Here is a 19,665-nt window from a genome sequence, read left to right as displayed (position 1 = left end):
CATGAATGCTGCTGCCAGACTCATCCACCTTACAAACTGCTCAGTGTCTGTCACCCTTCTCTGCCAATCCCTCCATTAGCTGCACTCAGCCAACGAATTAAATTCAAAATACCGTATTTTTCGCTCCATAAGATGCACCTGACCGTAAGACGTGCCTAGGTTTTAGAGGAGAAAAACAAGAAAGAAAATATTCTGAACCAATGGACTGCGGGCACAGTACAGGGGATGACCAGAGACTGCAGACACAGTACAGGAGATGACCAGAAACTGCGGACACTGTACAGGAGATGACCAGAAACTGCGGACACTGTACAGGAGATGACCAGAAACTGCGGACACTGTACAGGAGATGACCAGAGACTGCGGACACAGTGCAGGGGATGACCAGCGACTGCGGACACAGTGCAGGGGATGACCAGCGACTGCGGACACAGTGCAGGGGATGACCAGCGACTGCGGACACAGTGCAGGGGATGACCAGCGACTGCGGACACAGTGCAGGGGATGACCAGCGACTGCGGTCACAGTGCAGGGGATGACCAGCGACTGCGGTCACAGTGCAGGGGATGACCAGCGACTGCGGACACAGTACAGGGGATGACCAGCGACTGCGGACACAGTACAGGGGATGACCAGAGACTGCGGACACAGTACAGGGGATGACCAGAGACTGCGGACACAGTACAGGGGATGACCAGAGACTGCGGACACAGTACAGGGGATGACCAGAGACTGCGGACACAGTACAGGGGATGACCAGAGACTGCGGACCTTTGGGGAGGGAGGGGGAGCGGGTATCTGAATTTGACAGGTACCCGCTCCCACGTCCGTGGAGTTGTCCTTCCCTCGTTCCCGCGCCGGCTTCTGTGACAGCCGGGTGCCCACTGCGCATGTGCGAGAAGCGCTGCGCTTTGTGAATGGCCCGGAGCCTTCTGGGACCTGTCGTGCCCCAGAAGACTTCGAACCATTCACAAAGCGCAGCGCTTCTTGCGCATGCGCAGTGGTTACCCGGTTGTCACAGAAGCCAGCGCGGGAAGACTGTACAGCGCTGGAGCGAGGAACAGGTAAGGTCCTGCAGGAGAGAGGAGCTGAGCAGCCGGCCCGATATTCTGACATGGTGGCGGCAGAAATACCGGACCGGCCGCTTTATATTCGCTCCATAAGACGCACTGACATTTTCCTCCCTTTTTTGGGGGGAAAACAGTGCGTCTTATGGAGCGAAAAATAATGTACTACAAAAACATACAAAGCCCTCCACAACTGCACAAGTGCCCCCAGCTACATCACTAACCTAGTCTCAAAATACCAACCAAATCTCTCTCTTCATTTGTGCCAAGACCTCCTGCTCTCTTGCTGCCTTGTGAACTCCTCCCATGCTCCTCTCCAGAACTTCTCCCCAGCCTGTAACATCCTCTGGAAATCCTGACCCCAATGTGTCTGACTGTTTCCTACTCTGAAGAGAAGGGTTTTCAGGGAGCGTCTAAAAAGTGGACAGAGAGGCCTAAGTGCCTCCACCTAACAACTGTACTTTTATTTTCTCCATCAGCTCATCTCTTAGATTGTAAGCTCCAAGGAGCAGGGCCCTCCTATCCCTCTTGTATTGAACTGTATTGTTGCTGTATTGTCTCCCGTTATATTGTAAGGTGCTGAGCAAACTGTTGGCGCTATATAAATCCTGTAAGATAATAATCCTGGAAATCCTTCTCTTCAGAGAGGCTATATAAATCCTGTATAATAATAATTTACAAATCCGTGCATTCTGTTTTTTTATGTATGTTTTACACTGTGCCCCAACTTTTTTGGAATTGGGGTTGTAGCAGTGCAGCAACCAGTTATAGAAATAGGAATAACAGTTAGGTCATATACAACCCAAAGCTGGTCCTTGTGACAAGGGGATCACTGAGTGCAGGTTTCTTTTAACTGCGTGTGCAGATAAGCGCATAATCAATTAAGTGTTCTGCAGTGTCAGTGGTACATATAGACACTGCAGAACTACAACAGAAACACTATTGTTCTGTAAACAGAATACACAGCACTTGAACTGTACACAAGCAGATATTAGAATATTAAAAAGCAAAAAAAAACCTCTCCGCTAATAAGCGCAAAAACCTACCCACGATGTGTGAAAATGTGTTCTATATCACAACTCCGTATTAAATAAAATGTAAACCGAAAGCTGCCAACATAAATACACACATACAGATATTAATAATCTGAAACCATGTAAAGCAGGGTGCATTTGATTTAAATCATTAGTGAAAAGCCTCTATTTTAAATCATAATTTTTAAAGAGCAATTGTCATCTCTGTCCTGCAGCGGCTCCTCTACCCCCCTATTGACTCACTGACAGTCCCATTCCCTTTAATGGGAGGGCTGGTGATGCGGCAGTGACACAAGGTGAGGGACGTGGCGGCAGGAGGTGAGTGGATGCCTGCTAACAGGCGCTGCCATGATGGATCTTAAATGACAGGTGCTCTTTAAATGTAAGGAATCCGACTTATTCTTGCTGGTAGTTAGAATCTTTAATAATTGCAAACCAAATGAAGGTTTCCTTTTTAGGATAATAAGCTGTCATGGTTAGTAGTACAGCGATATCAGAACAGCTTTTAGGTTAATAACACATAGCTGGAGAACTACCGTATTTTTCGCTCCATAAGACGCACCTGACCATAAGACGCACCTAGGTTTTAGAGGCGAAAAACAAGAAAAAAAATATTCTGAACCAATGGACTGCAGACACAGTACAGGGGATGACCAGAGACTGCGGACACAGTACTGGAGATGACCAGAGACTGCGGACATACTACAGGAGATGACCAGAGACTGCAGACATACTACAGGAGATGACCAGAGACTGCGGACACAGTGCAGGAGATGACCAGAGACTGCGGACACAGTGCAGGAGATGACCAGAGACTGCGGACACAGTGCAGGAGATGACCAGAGACTGCGGACACAGTGCAGGAGATGACCAGAGACTGCGGACACAGTGCAGGAGATGACCAGAGACTGCGGACACAGTGCAGGAGATGACCAGAGACTGCGGACACAGTGCAGGAGATGACCAGAGACTGCGGACACAGTGCAGGAGATGACCAGAGACTGCGGACACAGTGCAGGAGATGGCCAGAGACTGCGGACACAGTGCAGGAGATGGCCAGAGACTGCGGACACAGTGCAGGGAATGACCAGACACTGCAAACAGCGCAGGGAATGACCAGAGACTGCAGACAGCGCAGGGAATGACCAGAGACTGCAGACAGCGCAGGGAATGACCAGAGACTGCAGACAGCGCAGGGAATGACCAGAGACTGCAGACAGCGCAGGGAATGACCAGAGACTGCAGACAGCGCAGGGAATGACCAGAGACTGCAGACAGCGCAGGGAATGACCAGAGACTGCAGACAGCGCAGGGAATGACCAGAGACTGCAGACAGCGCAGGGAATGACCAGAGACTGCAGACAGCGCAGGGAATGACCAGAGACTGCAGACAGCGCAGGGAATGACCAGAGACTGCAGACAGCGCAGGGAATGACCAGAGACTGCAGACAGCGCAGGGGATGACCAAGAGACTGCGGACAGCACAGGAGATGACCAGAGACTGCGGACACAGTGCAGGAGATGACCAGAGACTGCAGACAGTGCAGGGAATGACCAGAGACTGCAGACAGTGCAGGGGATGACCAGAGACTGCAGACAGTGCAGGGAATGACCAGAGACTGCAGACAGTGCAGGGGATGACCAGAGACTGCAGACAGTGCAGGGGATGACCAGAGACTGCGGACAGTGCAGGGGATGACCAGAGACTGCGGACAGTGCAGGGAATGACCAGAGACTGCGGACAGTGCAGGGAATGACCAGAGACTGCGGACAGTGCAGGGAATGACCAGAGACTGCGGACCTTTGGGGAGGAAGGGGGAGCGGGTACCTGAATTTGACAGGCACCCGCTCCCACTTCTGTGGAGTTGTCCTTCCCTCTTCTTCCCGGGCCGGCTTCTGTGACAGCCGGGTGTCCACTGCGCATGTGCTGCGCTTTGTGAATGGCCCGGAGCCTTCTGGGACCTTTCATGTGTCCCAGAAGACACCGGATCATTCACAAAGCGCAGCACATGCGCAGTGGACACCCGGCTGTCACAGAAGCCAGCGCGGGAAGACTGTGCAGCGCTGGAGCGAGGAACAGGTAAGGCCCTGCAGGAGATAACAGCTGAGCGGCCGGCCTGGTATTCTGACATGGTGGCAGCAGAAATACCAGACCGGCCGCTTTATATTCGCTCCATAAGACGCACTGACATTTTCCCCCCTTTTTTGGGGGGAAAAAAGTGCGTCTTATGGAGCGAAAAATACGGTACTCAAATTCTTTGATTTCATGTTTTTTCTCATGGTTACTGTGAAAGTGTGTGAATGCATCAATGCAGTGCATGTTATCTCAGCTTGCAGAGCTTGGATTCATTGATTTTTCTAAAAATACATATATTGCAGAATATACAGCCTCGTGCTACATAACTAAGCTCCATTTCATGCTGAATAAACTAAGTTATTAATGTATCTTAAATAGAAAACTATCTTTAGATAGATGGATTTTTACTCCAAAAGCATTTTATTAAAATAAATTTGATAAACAATCCGTGTGCTTTTGTTTTGTTTTGTTTTGTTTTGTTTTCAATCTTCGATTTGTATCCACCCTGATGTAAAGTGCAATCTTCTGTGTTCTCAAACATAGGTAGTTTATGTTTGAAATTGTCTCAAAAAAGGTCCTTTTTATATTCATAATAATAAAGTGGAAAAAAAAAGTCAACAAAATATCTAAATTCTCTTGTGCCAGGATACATGCAAACCAATCCAGTCACAACCACCAGAAAAGCTAGCCAAACTCCTTACCCTAAAATATAACCCCTATATCACAAGAAGCGCTTGTTATACCACCGTTCCATGCTCCTTCCTGCTCCAGACCCGCTCAGATGTCTTTCTCAGGATTTCATGGACAATTCACAGGAACCATATGGATGGTTTCCAGGGCATATGTCTGACACCACAGGACTGTGGGACTGCAGGTATTCAGCCACTCAGGGCACCACACATACCATATCCTGAACCACTTCCCATCCAGCCCATGTACATAAACGGCCGGACGGGAGCAGTGCAGGAGCAGGTTGCCGTTCATAAATGGTGCCCGCAATTTCAGCATGTGCGCGCTCCCTGGCAGTGCACGGCACCACGATCTGGTGGCCACTGTGTCCTGAGGACACCAATTGCTGTACAGGACCTCTGTGTGAGGTCCCGATCATGTGATCACTGATTGGCCAATCAGTGTGAAAAAAAATGTCATCATCCCCCACAAGTAGTACAGTGTCACTATGGTGACACTGTACTGCTAGAGTGATAGTATGTTAAAAAAAAAATAATAATATAAAAATGTAAAAAACATTTTAGAAAAATTATAAGTTTTGGTTATAAACTAATTTGAGTTATTTTTCTTTACTAAAAAGATAGCTGAATACATTTTGGCCAAGATTTATATAGAAAGATTCTTTATTTGCAAAATTGTATAAGGAAAACACTTTTTTTTTTTTTCAACATTTTTGGACTTTTTCATTTATATAGCAAAAAAATAAAAATCCCAGTGGTGAATAAATACCACCAAAATAAAGTTTTATCTGTCTCAAAAAACAAATGCTACAAAATTCATATGGGGGCAGTGTTGCATGACCGCGCAATTGTCATTCAAAGTATGACAACTCTGAAAGCTGAAAATTTGTCCTGGACAAGAAGGGGGTAAAAGTGTCCGGACTGGAAGTGGTTAAGAAAAGCACACTGCATATAGCATGATAGTGTTTAAAAACTGCTACTTCATCTTGGTAAATACACTTTCAAACAAAGTTTGTGTGCAAAATCAGCAAACATTAAAAAATACTTGCAATTAAATTTGGCATTACTGGCATGAGTAACCAGCGCCTGCATGAACACAATCTCAGACACTGTACCCTGCCTGCCCGACATGGCGTTTCATTACAAATAACATCATCAGGGAAAATGGAAGCTTCTATTTCCCCTGACGTTTTTATTTGTAATGAAACGCCATGTCAGGCCATGTCTAACGGTCTGTGGTCTTCACAGGAAAATGCTAGCAGTAGGCAGTGCAGTCTGGAGCCAGTCTGTTAGCTTGGAAAAGGGTAGGGAGGAGCAGGAAAATGCCTTTTCATCCTAGGCTACAAGGCTGTGGGGGAGGTTACAAAAACTGGAACACACAGAATCTGGTGTAGCTGTGCACAGTAACCAATCCTCTCCTAACTTCAGCTTGTTCAGTTAAGCTTTGACAATAAAACCTGGAAGCTGATTGGTTACCATGCAGAGCTGCACCAGATTCTGTGTGCTCAATTTTTAGTAACTTCCCCTACTGTGGTTTTTCTTTTGATGTACACAGTGTAAACGAGACACAACTCTAGTCCTTACATGCAAGTGTGGCTCCACAGGATGCTGCAAGAAAAAGGAGCCACTCTGAAACAGAAAACCTTGGGCAGCAGTCAAGGCACCAGCTTAAATTAGATCATAGGTAAGGATTAAAAGAAAACGAAGCTGCATATTCGGTAAAGAATTACAGTTCCTTAAAAAGTATTCATACCCTTTGAAATTTTCCACATTTTGTCATGTGACAACTAAAAACATAAAGGTAGTTTTTAGTGGGATTTTATTTGATCGACCAACACAAAGTGGCACATAATTGTCAAGTGGAATGAAATTGATACATGGTTTTCAAACTTTTTTACAAATATCTGAAAAGTGTGGCGTACATTTGTATTCAGCCCCCTTTACTCTGATACGATACCTCTTACTAAAATCTAGTTGAGCCGATTGCCTTCAGAAGTCACCTAATTAGTAAATAGAGTCCACCTGTATATAATTTAATCTCAGTATAAATACAGCTGTTCTGTGAAGCCCGCAAAGGTTTGTTAGAGAACATTAGTGAACAAACCGCAGCATGAAGACCAAGTAACACACCAGACAGGTCAGGGATAAAGTTGTGGAGAGGTTTAAAGCTAGGTTAGGTTATAAAAAAAAAAATAACTATATATATATATATCCCAAACTTGTTCAATCCATCATCCGAAATTGGAAAGCGTATGGCACAATTACAAACCTACTAAGACGTAACCGTCCACCTAAACTGACAGGTCGGGTAAGGAGAGCATTAATCAGAGAAGCAGCCGAGAGGCCCATGATAACTCTGGAGAAGCTGCAGAGATTCACAGCTCAGGTGGGAGAATCTGTCTACAGGACAACTATTAGTCGTGCACTCCACAAATCTGGCCTTTATGAAAGAGTGACAAGAAGAAAGTCATTGTTAAAATGGAGCCATAAGAAGTCCTGTTTGCAGTTTGCGAGAAGCCATGTTGGGGACACAGCAAATATGTGGAAGAAGGTGCTCTGGTCAGATGAGACCAACATTTAACTTTTTGACCTAAAAGCACATCACCCTGAACACACCATCCCCACTGTGAAACGTGGCATCATCTGTGACGGACGCGGCGTCAGACCCCCAGCCCTTCTCACCAACTCGTGACTGAAGGACTAGCCAATCTAAAAGCGCGCTGTCACATGCGTAACAATACCACGCTCAGTGGCACCCTGCACAACGATTTTCCAGCTAATGGACCGCAATCTATGTACCGCAGCCTGAGAGCGATTGTTACTTGGTCAGGTTAATTACGCAATTAACCCTTCACACTGCCAACACCTCCTTTTTGTACAGTGATAGAGGAAACTCGCCAATCTTAGCAGTAACACTATGATGTTTGAATAATCGTCTGTATACCACTGTCACCGCAGGCAGATGTATGCAGAAGTTTTTAAAACACACAGTAGTGCTCTTCAGAGATAGGGATTATTTGTTTGCATTAAAGAGCTTTAGAAACAGTTCAACATTTTTCAGAAAATAAGATTTATTACTAAAAAGGTCAAAATGGTGAAATAAAAGTATTTACAGAAAAAGATGTAGCCTATATATATATATATATATATATATATATATATATATAAAAACAGAGAGCAATACCACATCAGAGAGATAACAGAAAGAAGTTTAGAGAAGTAGAATACTTGCCGTCAGCCTTGGTTTAAGCAGCGTTTAAGTGTCAGAGCAAAAGGGTGCCTTTTCTCCCAAAGTTGGTTCCTGATGTTAAAAAGGGAGAATTCTTCAACTTACTGCTCCAAGCATAACAGCCTTTTTCTAGGAACCCAGCAAGGTGTCTCCTTAAAGCAGAGAACGAATCGCCTCATTTGGGGAGGGGTGTTTTAGGTGGGGAACTCAGGCTATGACCAAATCCCTCACAGTTTATATCATGGTCAATAACCCTTCCTAGGTACATGTAGCAGCCTAGCCACTAGTAGATTAATATGCAGAATGATATCCTGAACATCCAAACATCAAATAAGCCATATTTTACTATTTCAGCTAGAACTATATGGCTTCCTACTCTCCTGTAGACTTTAACTAGGGGTGTAAGATATCAGGTGATAAAATGACCAATCTGAATATATGTTTTGCTTTATGGTATGTATTACCTACGAGAAATTACAAAATTGTATGAAAAAGTGTTTTCACATGGGATTTATGTTTTACTGCTATCCTGGAATGCTTTTGAAGTCCAGTGACTGCCGGGTTTATGGCTTTACGATCAGCTTCAGAGCAAGAGTTTGCCAGACACCCTGGCATCAGCTAATTGGGTTTACAACCATGAAGGATATCCAACTGTGTCCTGTGCACTTCTGAACCCAGCAAACAAGGACCACGTGTCACTCAACAGAGAGGGAGGGTCTTTACCAAAATGGATGTTCGCGTCCATTTTTGTACGTACAATTGCTACAGCATCATGTTGTGGGGATACTTTTCTTCAGCAGGGACAGGGAAGCCGGTTAGAGTTGATGGGAGGATGGATGGAGCCAAATACAGGGCACTGTTAGAAGAAAACCTGGCAGAGTCTGCAAAAGACTTAAGACTGGGGCTGAGGTTCACCTTCCAGCAGGACAAAAACCCTAAACATACAGCCAGAGCTACAATGGAATGGTTTAGATCAAAGCATATTCATGTGTTAGTATGGCCCAGTCAAAGTCCAGACCTAAATCCAATTGAAAATCTGTGGCAAGACTTGAAAATTGCTGTTCATAAATGCTCTCCATCCAATCTGACAGAGCTTCAGATATTTTTCAAAGAAGAATTGGCAAAAATATCACTTTCTAGATGTACAAAGCTGGTAGAGACATCCCCAAAAAGACTTGCAGCTAAAGATGGTTCTACAAAGTATTGACTCAGGGAAGCTGAATAAAAATGCACGCCACAATTTTCAGATATTTATTTGTAAAAACTTTTGAAAACCATTTTATCATTTTCCTTCCACTTCACAATTATGTGCCACTTTTTGTTGGTCTATCACATAAAATCCCAATAAAATACATTTACGTTTTTGGTTGTAACATGACGAAATGTGGAAAATTCCAAGGGGTATGAATACTTTTTCAAGGCACTGTAAGTTGATGAGAGTGCTTAGAAACAGGGTTTGATTTCTTTATTTAAAGTATAACTAAAGGGAAAACTTTTTTTTTTTTTCAGTTTTGGATAGAGTAGAGATGGATTAGGACACCTGTCAGGTTTTATTTCTGTCTGTGGCCCCGTTTTATGGAGATTCCCCCTTTGTATTTGTCCTGATTACCATTATCATTCAAAGTGAAAATCCCAAATTTTGGATTGTCCCCAGGACGGGAAAAGAGCTGAAATCTTCCAATGGGGACATTAGTTTCAGGTGACGGAAGGGGGTCACCAAGCTCTTCCAAGCGACTGGGCACATAGTGCGAGGAAATAAATTTGTTCCTCCCACTGTGTGACATCAGAAACCGGAAACGACTGTTTTGTCACTTCCGGTTTCAGCTCTTTGTTCACTGCCTGATTACCGGCCGGTGAAGCAGCTGATCAAAGCAATCTTTGTGTGATCAGTTGCATTCGTTGCAAGTCCCTGACCCTTTCCAAAAAACGCAGCAGTAAAAAAAAAAAAAAAAATGTGAACATGTCCCATAGTAAACCATGTTAAATGGACTGCAGTTGTTTCTGCAAAAAGCACTAAACACATGGGAGTGAACCCTGATCTCTCCATAAAGAGTACTTGTCACTGCCTGTTGCTGGGATGTTTACATTCCCTGTGACAGCAATAAAAGTGATTAAAAAAATTAAAGAAACCCTGTAAAAATAAGAAGAAATAAGAATAAAATGTAAATAAAATTTAAAGCATACCCCGCCTTTGGCCATGCATAAAGATGAGCGCATGCATAGGTCCTGCATGCATATGCAAACAGTGATCGCACCACACATGTGAGGTATCACTGCAAACGTCAGAATTAGAGCAATGATTCTAACATTAGACCTCCTGGGTAACTCTAATCTGGTAACCTGTAAAGGCTTTTAAAGTGTTGCCTATGCATATTTTAAAGTACTGTAGTTTGTTGCCATTCCACGGCTGTGCGTAATTTTAAAGCGTGATATGTTGAAAGGAGTGAAAAGAAAACAGGAAAGCGATGGTGATGGGGCGGACTGGAAGTGGAGGACTGAAGAAAACCATGAAAGAGGAGAGCATGAAAAAGGGGTCAGAGGGGGTATTAACCACTTGCCCGCCACGCTATAGTAGAACTACTGCTGCAGGGCTGCAGAAAATCGCGTGTGTGTAATTTGCATTTCCAGGTAGGGGGCGTGTGCGCGCACGCTGCCATTGGCGGCTAGGGATGTCAGTTAACGGGTCCTGGATGGAGATTCCCTGCTGGCACCCAGTGAATACAGCTGATGGGAGAGACCTATGTGTAAACAACACAGGTCTCTCTCCTGCCAGCAAGGACGTGCTGCTTTGTATTTCTCTGCACAGCAGAGAAAGCAGCATGTCTCCATAGTAAAACAGCACACTTAGTAAAACGCACACAGTTAACCCTTTGATCACCCAAAAGTTAACCCCTTCCTGCCCAATGTCATTCGTGCAGTGTCAGTGCTTTTTATTAGCACTGATCACTGTATTAGTGTCATTGGGATGTTAGTGGCAGTTAGTCAGTTCCCCCCCATGTCAGAATGGCCGCCGCAGTCCTGCTATAAGTCGCTGATCACCGCCATTACTAGTTTAAAAAAAACCTAAAAATTACAGTATATATACACCGCCATTTGTGGACTCTATAACTTTCATGTAAACCAATTAATTTACTCCTATTGGGATTTTTTTTTTAGCAAAGATATGTAGCAGAATACATTTTGGCCTAAATTTATGATGAAATTTTAAATAAAAAAAAAACAAACATTTTTATTGGATATGTTTTATAGCAAAAAGTCAAAAATATTGTTTGTGTTTTTTGTTTTTTTTTTCCAAAATTGTCAGTCTTTTTTTTTGGTTTATAGCGCAAAAAATAAAAATGCAGAGGTGATCAAATACCACTGAAATAAAGCTCTATTTGTGGTAGAAAAAAAGGACATATATTTCATTTATGTACAGCGTTGCATGACTACGCAATTGTCAGTTAAAATAACGCAGCGCTGTATTGCAAAAAATGGCCTGGTCAGGAAGGGGGGTAAATCATCTGGAGGGCAAGTGGTTAAAGGAGGGTGTAAAAGGGGGATGGGGAAAGGAAGGGGGGCATGAAAGGGTGGGCTAAGGCAGGGCATGGAAGGGGGATTGAAGGAGTGCATGAAATGGGGGGGGATGGGACTGAAAACTTTCACACAAATATTGCACAAACTATATTTATTTAAATAGCCACTGAAGACAGTAATACTCTTAACTTAGTGTGCCTTTTCAGAGAGTGAGAGGTAGAGGAGGCGATGCTTAGCTTAATTGTCTATTAGTGTGAGGTAGAGGGGACATTGCTTAAAGTTAGGGGTGTTGGTGGATTATTGTTATTTTAACTATGCTTAAAATAATAATTTTTTTTTACAAGTCTAAAAAAAGTGTTTTATATTATGTAAAAATATGTACATTTTAGAATACTGCACAAGTTGTTTTGTGGAATAAATCATAAGGTTTGGGAAATTAAATTATTTTTGGGTCGCAACATAAGGACCAAGGACAAATGTGGGGTCCTGAGATTCAACCACTGCATTTAAAGTGTATTTTTTTTCAAACAAATTCAGTTTGAAAAACCGCTGAGCAACTACCATGTGACCTAAAACATTGCAATACCCATCATTTTGTCCTCTAGGGCATTTGCTTAAAAAATATATAAAATGGGGTTTTTTTGGCCAATGTCAGAATTGGCCTGCTAGGCAAGTGGTAATATATACGTATGTTAATTTTATATAAATATATATATATATATATATATAGGATGGTGGTTGTCCTACCCATGGGCACGTTTCAGTTTTTAGTTGATACAGAATGATTGATCCCGGCAGAAACATGTTTGACAGATGGTATTGAATTTGCTAGTCAATAATTATGGTAACACACAACAGTCAATCAGTAGCTTTTTTTTCCCATATTTCTGACTTCGAAGGATTGACATTGAACCTGTTGCAATGTGATATTGTGCTTCTTATGCAGGCCATAGATGGGGAGAAAAACGGCAGATTTTTCTTTTAAAAAACGAAAATTCGGTCGTTCAAGCGGCCGACGTTGCCATCAATGGTAAAAAAAATCGGCCGATTTTCATCCCTTCTACAGCCAGCAAAAAGTGTCCCTGAAGAGAGCTCTGCTATTTCTGACAGTTCCTTGACATTTACAGCGGTTGAAACATTGTATCTATTTATTTCCATTTAGGATACAGATGTTTTTATTCGTAAACAAATAGATACAATGTTTCAACCGCTGTAAATGTCAAGGAACTGTCAGAGAACTGTCAGAAATAGCGGAGCTCTCTGCAGATACACTTTTTGCTGGACTGGAATTATTCTTATTTTCATCCTACTTCTTCTTCTTCTTCTTCATCCTCTTCTTCTTCTTCATCCTCATCCTCTTCTTCATCCTCATCTTCTTCTTCATCCTCATCCTCTTCTTCTTCATCCTCATCCTCTTCTTCTTTTTCATCCTCATCCTCTTCTTCATCCTCATCCTCTTCTTCTTCATCATCATCCTCTTCTTCTTCTTCTTTTTCATCCTCATCCTCTTCTTCATCCTCATCCTCTTCTTCTTCATCATCATCATCCTCTTCTTCTTCATCATCCTCTTCTTCTTCATCCTCTTCTTCTTCTTCTTCATCCTCATCTTCTTCTTCTTCATCCTCATCTTCTTCATCCTCATCCTCATCTTCTTCATCCTCATCCTCTTCTTCTTCTTCTTCTTCTTCTTCTTCATCCTCCTCCTCCTCTTCTTCTTCATCATCCTCATCCTCCTGCTCTTCTTCTTCTTCTTCTTCTTCATCCTCATCCTCTTCTTCATCCTCATCCTCTTCTTCATCCTCATCCTCTTCTTCATCATCCTCATCCTCTTCTTCATCATCATCATCATCATCCTCTTCTTCTTCTTCATCCTCTTCTTCTTCTTCTTCTTCATCCTCATCCTCTTCTTCTTCATCCTCATCCTCTTCTTCTTCATCCTCATCCTCTTCTTCTTCATCCTCTTCTTCATCCTCTTCTTCATCCTCTTCCTCTTCTTCTTTTTCTTCTTTTTGTCTTCCTCTTGCAGGTCACTGCTCATGCGCAGTTTTTTTATCGGTAAAAAATCGGCCGATTCGCCCACTAATTGCCGCGAAAATTTTTTTCCAACTTTACCGAAAAAAAAACCGGCCAAAATACCGAAAATCGGCCGACCAAATCGCCCACTAACGATCCGAAAATCGGCCGATTTTATTTTCGGCCGAAAAATCGGCCGATTTTCGACCCATCTATGGCCTGCATTAAGGTCACTGCACATGCGCATAAAATTTTCGGAAAACGATCGTTCGTTTTTGACCATCAATGAGGATAAAGTCGGGCGTTTTCCGCAAAATTTTCCAACATCACCGATAATCTGAAAGTCCAAAATACACGAAAAACGGCCGACAAAATCGTCCACTAACGATAAGATAATCGGCCGTTTTTATTTTCGGACGAAAAATCGGCCGTTTTTCTCCCCATCTATGGCCTGCATTACAGTGTGTCTCAACATTTAGACACTTTCCTAACATCCAACAACTAGCTGTCTTTTTGGCCAGATATGTTGTGTCTGATTACGTACGTCTAGATTTCTGTACTGGAAGCAGATGTCCCATAGAGCAATTAATAAAGAAAATGTGTATGAACTTATTCAGTAGGTTTAGCGCAAAGGTATCTTTTACATTTTCTTTTTCTTTCCCTCAGATCATTCATTTCTCATACTACACGAGCAATCAAACAAGTGCCTTAAAGTAGACAATGACCAGCTTAAGCTGGACAGCTGTTCAGATACTAGTAACAAACCACTGTGGCAATGGGGCTCCAGTCATCGACTCTACAGCCTGGAATCTCAGAAGTGCCTTGGACTAGACCTTTCCAAATCCCAAGAACCCTTGAAACTTGTCCCATGTGACTCTAAACTTATGTTGTGGTGGCGATGTAGCGGTGGACACGTGTATGGGGCTTCAAGATATGGACTTGGTGTAAAGAATGGAACGGTGGCTGCAATCCTACAAGCCTCTGATGAATGGAAGGTGAATGGCACATCGGAGAACATTTGTGAGGCTCCATATCATGGTATGCTCTACTTTTATGTTTACTCCACTTACAATTTCTTTCTCTACTGTGTATGTATGTGTGTATATATGTGTATGTGTATATATATATATATATATAATTTTTTTTTTTTTTCCTTTCATTTTTTGTTTTTGAAAGGTGCATCACACATTTCCCTTGTTGTGAAAAGGTACCAAAGTACCATGTGTATCGCAGCAGGCTTCAGCATTCAGGCAACATGCACGCTGATGCGCATGTTTTTTTTCTTTATCATTATTATTCATGATTTATATAGCACCAGCCATCTTTGTACTACTCCATGAGCTTGAACCTGCCCTCTCCTGTCTCCTGAGCCTCTGCGTTGGTCCGTGAGGCTGCTTCTTGCCTTAAGTCCAGTAAGGAATCTTTGGAAGAAGGTGGGGGGACGACAAACGTTGTATCTAGTTTTAGCTGTTAATATTTTAAGGTATCAACTAATTGTTTTTACAAACGGTTATCATTGAAAGTAACCTTTTGATTATGCCTTCTTTCATCATTTCCTCAGTTTGAAATGTCTAGGGCAGGGGGCCCACCGAAGCCATTTATCCGGCCAGCCGGCAGGGGCGGGACAGGAAGGGACAATAAGTACAGGGGCGGGCAGGGGGCTACTGTACCTTACCTGGCCCCAGTCCCACGACGATCAAGTCCAGGAAGCGCTGCTCCTTCATTCACTCCGGCCACTCCCTCACTCCTGCCGCTTGGCTCCGCCTCCTCACCGGTGATTGGGCGCCAGAACTGTAACTCAGGAAAGGCACACAGGCGGCCAATCACCTGCGAGGAGGCGGAGCCGAGTGGCCCCGCGAACATCGAGTGAGAGAAGCCGGAGTGAAGAAGGACAGCTGACAGGTAAGTGTGCTGTGCTGATGGTGCTGCTGCAACCAGGTATGCTGGCTGCAGTAGCACCTAGGCTGGAGCTGGGGTCAGCAAGTTAAGTGTCATTGGTGTCAGTGGGAGGAATAGTGCCCCATCATTGGTGTCACTGATACTAATGATGGGGCATTATTCCTCCCACTGACACCAATGATGGGGCACTATTCCGCCACTGACACCAATGATGGGGCACTATTCCTCCACTGACACCAATGATAGGGCACTATTCCACCCTCCACTGACACCAATGATGGGGCACTATTCCACCCCCCACTGACAACAACGATGGGGCACTATTCCACCCCCCACTGACTCCAATGATGGGGCACTATTCCTCCCCCCCACTGACTCCAATGATGGGGCACTATTCCTCCCCCCCAATGACACCAACAATGGGGCACTATTCCACCCCCCACTTACACCAACGATGGGGCACTATTCCTTCCCCCACTGACACCAATGATGGGACACTATCCCCCCCACTGACACCATCGATGGAACACTATTCCTCCCACTGACACCAATGTTGGGACACTATCCCCCCCACTGACACTGACGGGGCACTATTGCCCTCCACTGACACAATGACGTACTATTCCTCCCACTGACACCAAAGATGGGGCAATATTCTTCCCACTGACACCAATGATGGGGCACTATTCCTCCCACTGACACTAATGATGGGGCACGATTCTTCCCAGTGACACCAATGATGGGGCACTATTCCCCCCCACTGACACCAATGACCTACTATTCCTCCCACTGACACCAGTGACGGAGCACTATTCCCCCCCACTGACACCAATGACGTACTATTCCTCCCACTGACACCAATGATGGGACACTATTCCTCCCACTGACACCGATGATGGGACACTATCCCCTTCCCCCACTGACACCAATGACGGGGCACTATTCCCCCCCCCACACTGACACCAACGATGGGGCACTATTCCTCCCCCCACTGACACCAATAATGGGGCACTATTCTTCCCCCCACTGACACTAATGATGGGGCACTATTCCTCAAACTGACACCAATGATGGGGTACTATTCCTCCCACTGACACAAATGATGGGGCACGTTTCTTCCCACTGACACCAATGATGGGGCACGTTTATTCCCACTGACACTAATGATGGGGCACGATTCTTCCCACTGACACCAATGATGGGGCACTATTCCTCCCACTGACACCAATGATGGGGCACTATTCCTCCCACTGACACTAATGATGGGGCACGATTCTTCCTACTGACATCAATGATGGGGCACTATTCCTCCTACTGATACCAATGATGGGGCACTATTCCTCCCACTGACACCAATGATGGGGCACTATTCCTCCCACTGATACCAATGATGGGGCACTATTCCTCCCACTGACACCAATGATGGGGCACTATTCCTCCCACTGACACCAATGATGGGGCACTATTTCGCTCCATAAGACACACTTGGGGGGAAATATCTGTGCGTCTTATAGAGCGGCCGGCCCATTATTCCCGCCGCCGTTGTATGTCCGCAGTCTCTGCTCATCTCCTGTACTGTGTCCGCAGTCTCTGCTCATCTCCTGTACTGTGTCCGCATTTGTTCATAGTTTTTTTTTTTTTTTAAACTATAGTCCGGCCCTCCAATGGTCTGAGGCACAGTGAACTGGCCCCCTGTTTAAAAAGTTTGAGGACCCCTGGTCTAGGGTTTATGACGGTTTGGGTATTGCAAGATCTTCACTCCTTTTTATTTGAGAGAGAATATGACTTTTTCAATGACTTGTGTGGTATTCTAGCACTTCTAATTATTTGACTGCTGGAGGTTAAGTTTCCTTGCATCTTCCCCATGAAGGATGCACACCCCAAAAGCTTGTCCTGAATAATTGTATGTTCGTGCAAATTAAAGAAAAAAAAAAAAACGTATTGCAGACTGTACTCTTTGTGTCTGTATCTTCCAGTTAATGCTTGTTAGATCGTCACAGTGCATGTCTAGGTATGAGGACAGTCAGAATACGGAGATTCCATCAGACAGCAGGATTTTGTGTACCCTTGGCTTCTTTGGAGCTGTTATGTTGGTTTAGAATTATTGTCCCTTTTTAAAATGGGTGTGAGATGAGGACTTAGCTCTGCAGACTAGCTTTTCTAAGCCCCAACAACTTTGGATGGCTTGTATCCACTTGGTTTTTTGTTAGATTGTAGAACTGAGCCACATATTGGCAATCAGATACTGATTTGTGTAGCTGCCATTTTTATAAAATGCAGTTTTCTTTTTTTATATTGGTCATAGCTAGCACTCTTAATCTTGTCAACTTCCCTCCAAAAACTCTCTCAAGTTTGCCTGCTAGCTGGCAAATTCTGTCATGTTTCCTTATTATATCATTCAGGGACCTCACTGGTGATACATTCCTAATAGTGTTCCAACATTCAGCCAGAAGCTGAAGCCACCACCACCCTTGTTTCAAATTTAGGTTGAATGTATGTATTGACATTTCTAAACAATACAGAATAAGAAAATTGTGGATAATGAGCAGAAACTCTACAATAAGGAGGGGAGTTGGGAGACTCTACACACTTGGACTTAATTTTGGATGCACTAATTTATTTCACAAAAAGGACATTTGATTTATTTGTGTGGTATATATTATTATCATCTTGGGATTTTAATTTTTCTTTTTGGACTTTAATTGGAATTTATTATGTTTGTGATTTAGGGTAGGGGGATTGTATATTTTATATTTATTATTGATTGATGATTTATTTGATTATTTATTTGGCATATTTACTTTAATATTGTTTGCATCTCCAAGGGTGGAGGTGGAGATTATGCTTTAAGGGGATTGAGTATTGAATATTTAGGTATTGGTAGTGATTTATCTATTATATAAACAAAACTGTAAATAGAATCATCACAAGAAATAACTGGGTCCCCAGAGACCACCATAGTGCAACATGTTGAACAATACAGCTAATAACATGCCTACGGGTCTACCAGGGCAATAAGCAAGGGACAAAAGGAAGGCAGGGCTAAGTAGAATAGGAGGAAGAAGAGAAAGGAGCAGGCTAAATGATAGGGCCTCCACAGAGGTGGCTGTCAGGAGGGTCACTAGGAGAGCCTTTTTTTTTAATTTGCCAGAGGAGGAGTAATGCATCTAGATAGACCACATGGTGGTGAACTTGTCCCAGGTGTCTGATTCCTGGGCCTGCATCTCCTTCATGAGCATAGTATCGTTCACAATGTCCACCCATAGACACAAAGGGGGCATAGAGGTGGACTTCCAAAATCGAGATATCAGTTGTCATGCAGCTGAAAGGAATAAATTGCAGTAGTCTAACTTTCTGAAACTGAACAGATCCCGGGACTTGTTTCAGATTTAGATGCATTTATGAGGGGCCTGGAGACAGATTAATGTGGGTGATCTTCCCCCTGGAGTGTCTGGGGAACATAGCACACCATTAGGTCATCTAACGAAATACTGTCACCCAGAATTGCACCTCAGGTGGGGGTGAAGTTTGTCTTTGCTTCATGACTTGGCATATTTTCAGAAGAGCTCTTTTATTTTGGAAGCTGGTAATATTTTATTTGAAGTACATAGCTTGAGAGAGCACAACGCACTTGAAAATATCTAAAGCTTTAGCTGACTTGTGCTGTCTTAAAATTTGCAAGAGGAATACTTTATTGCATATACACAGACATAACCTTATTCAACGTATGAAGTTAATAACCACATTAACACTTTGCTTTCTGATTCTGGTAGGCTTTGTTTGCTTATGAAAATCATGTGTAATCTAATACCAGACATATTCAGTTGACTTTAGATTGGGTCCATGTGTTTCTGCTTTGTAGAGATTTTGCAGAGGTGTTGTGATCACCCTGTATTTTGTGATATTCTGTGTTATTTTTATCTTGGATTTACAAATGGAAAAAGAAATTGAAGGGCCATATTTATTAAGCCTTAAAGTGGTTGTAAACCTCAGACATGAAATATGGATAAAGCATATCCCTCTATAGTGTATACTTGCCTCAGCTAAAAGCACCAAGTGTCATTTCTGTCTGCTGCTTTATTCCTCAGCTAAGCGCCAATCAGTCTGAATCACTTCTGACAAGTTATCCTGATACCAAGAG

The 19,665-nt window shown here is 43.5% G+C and overlaps 1 protein-coding gene across 1 annotated transcript in view; it reads left to right on the top strand.

The window, feature by feature from the left end:
* LY75 (lymphocyte antigen 75) overlaps positions 1-19,665 on the top strand; it is a 143,164-nt gene that overhangs the window by 44,964 nt on the left and 78,535 nt on the right. The window contains exon 2 of the mRNA XM_089659877.1: positions 14,292-14,663. Coding sequence (XP_089516003.1) covers positions 14,292-14,663 — 372 coding nt within the window. The remainder of the gene's footprint in view (positions 1-14,291; positions 14,664-19,665) is intronic.

The sequence above is a fragment of the Staurois parvus genome, unplaced genomic scaffold, assembly GCF_062004578.1.
Source record: "Staurois parvus isolate SC_StPar_1 unplaced genomic scaffold, SC_StPar_1.0 ptg000031l, whole genome shotgun sequence".
In the NCBI taxonomy this organism is placed as follows: domain Eukaryota; kingdom Metazoa; phylum Chordata; class Amphibia; order Anura; family Ranidae; genus Staurois; species Staurois parvus.
The sequence above is the reverse complement of the archived record's forward strand: the minus strand, read 5'-3'. Positions and strand labels throughout refer to the sequence as shown.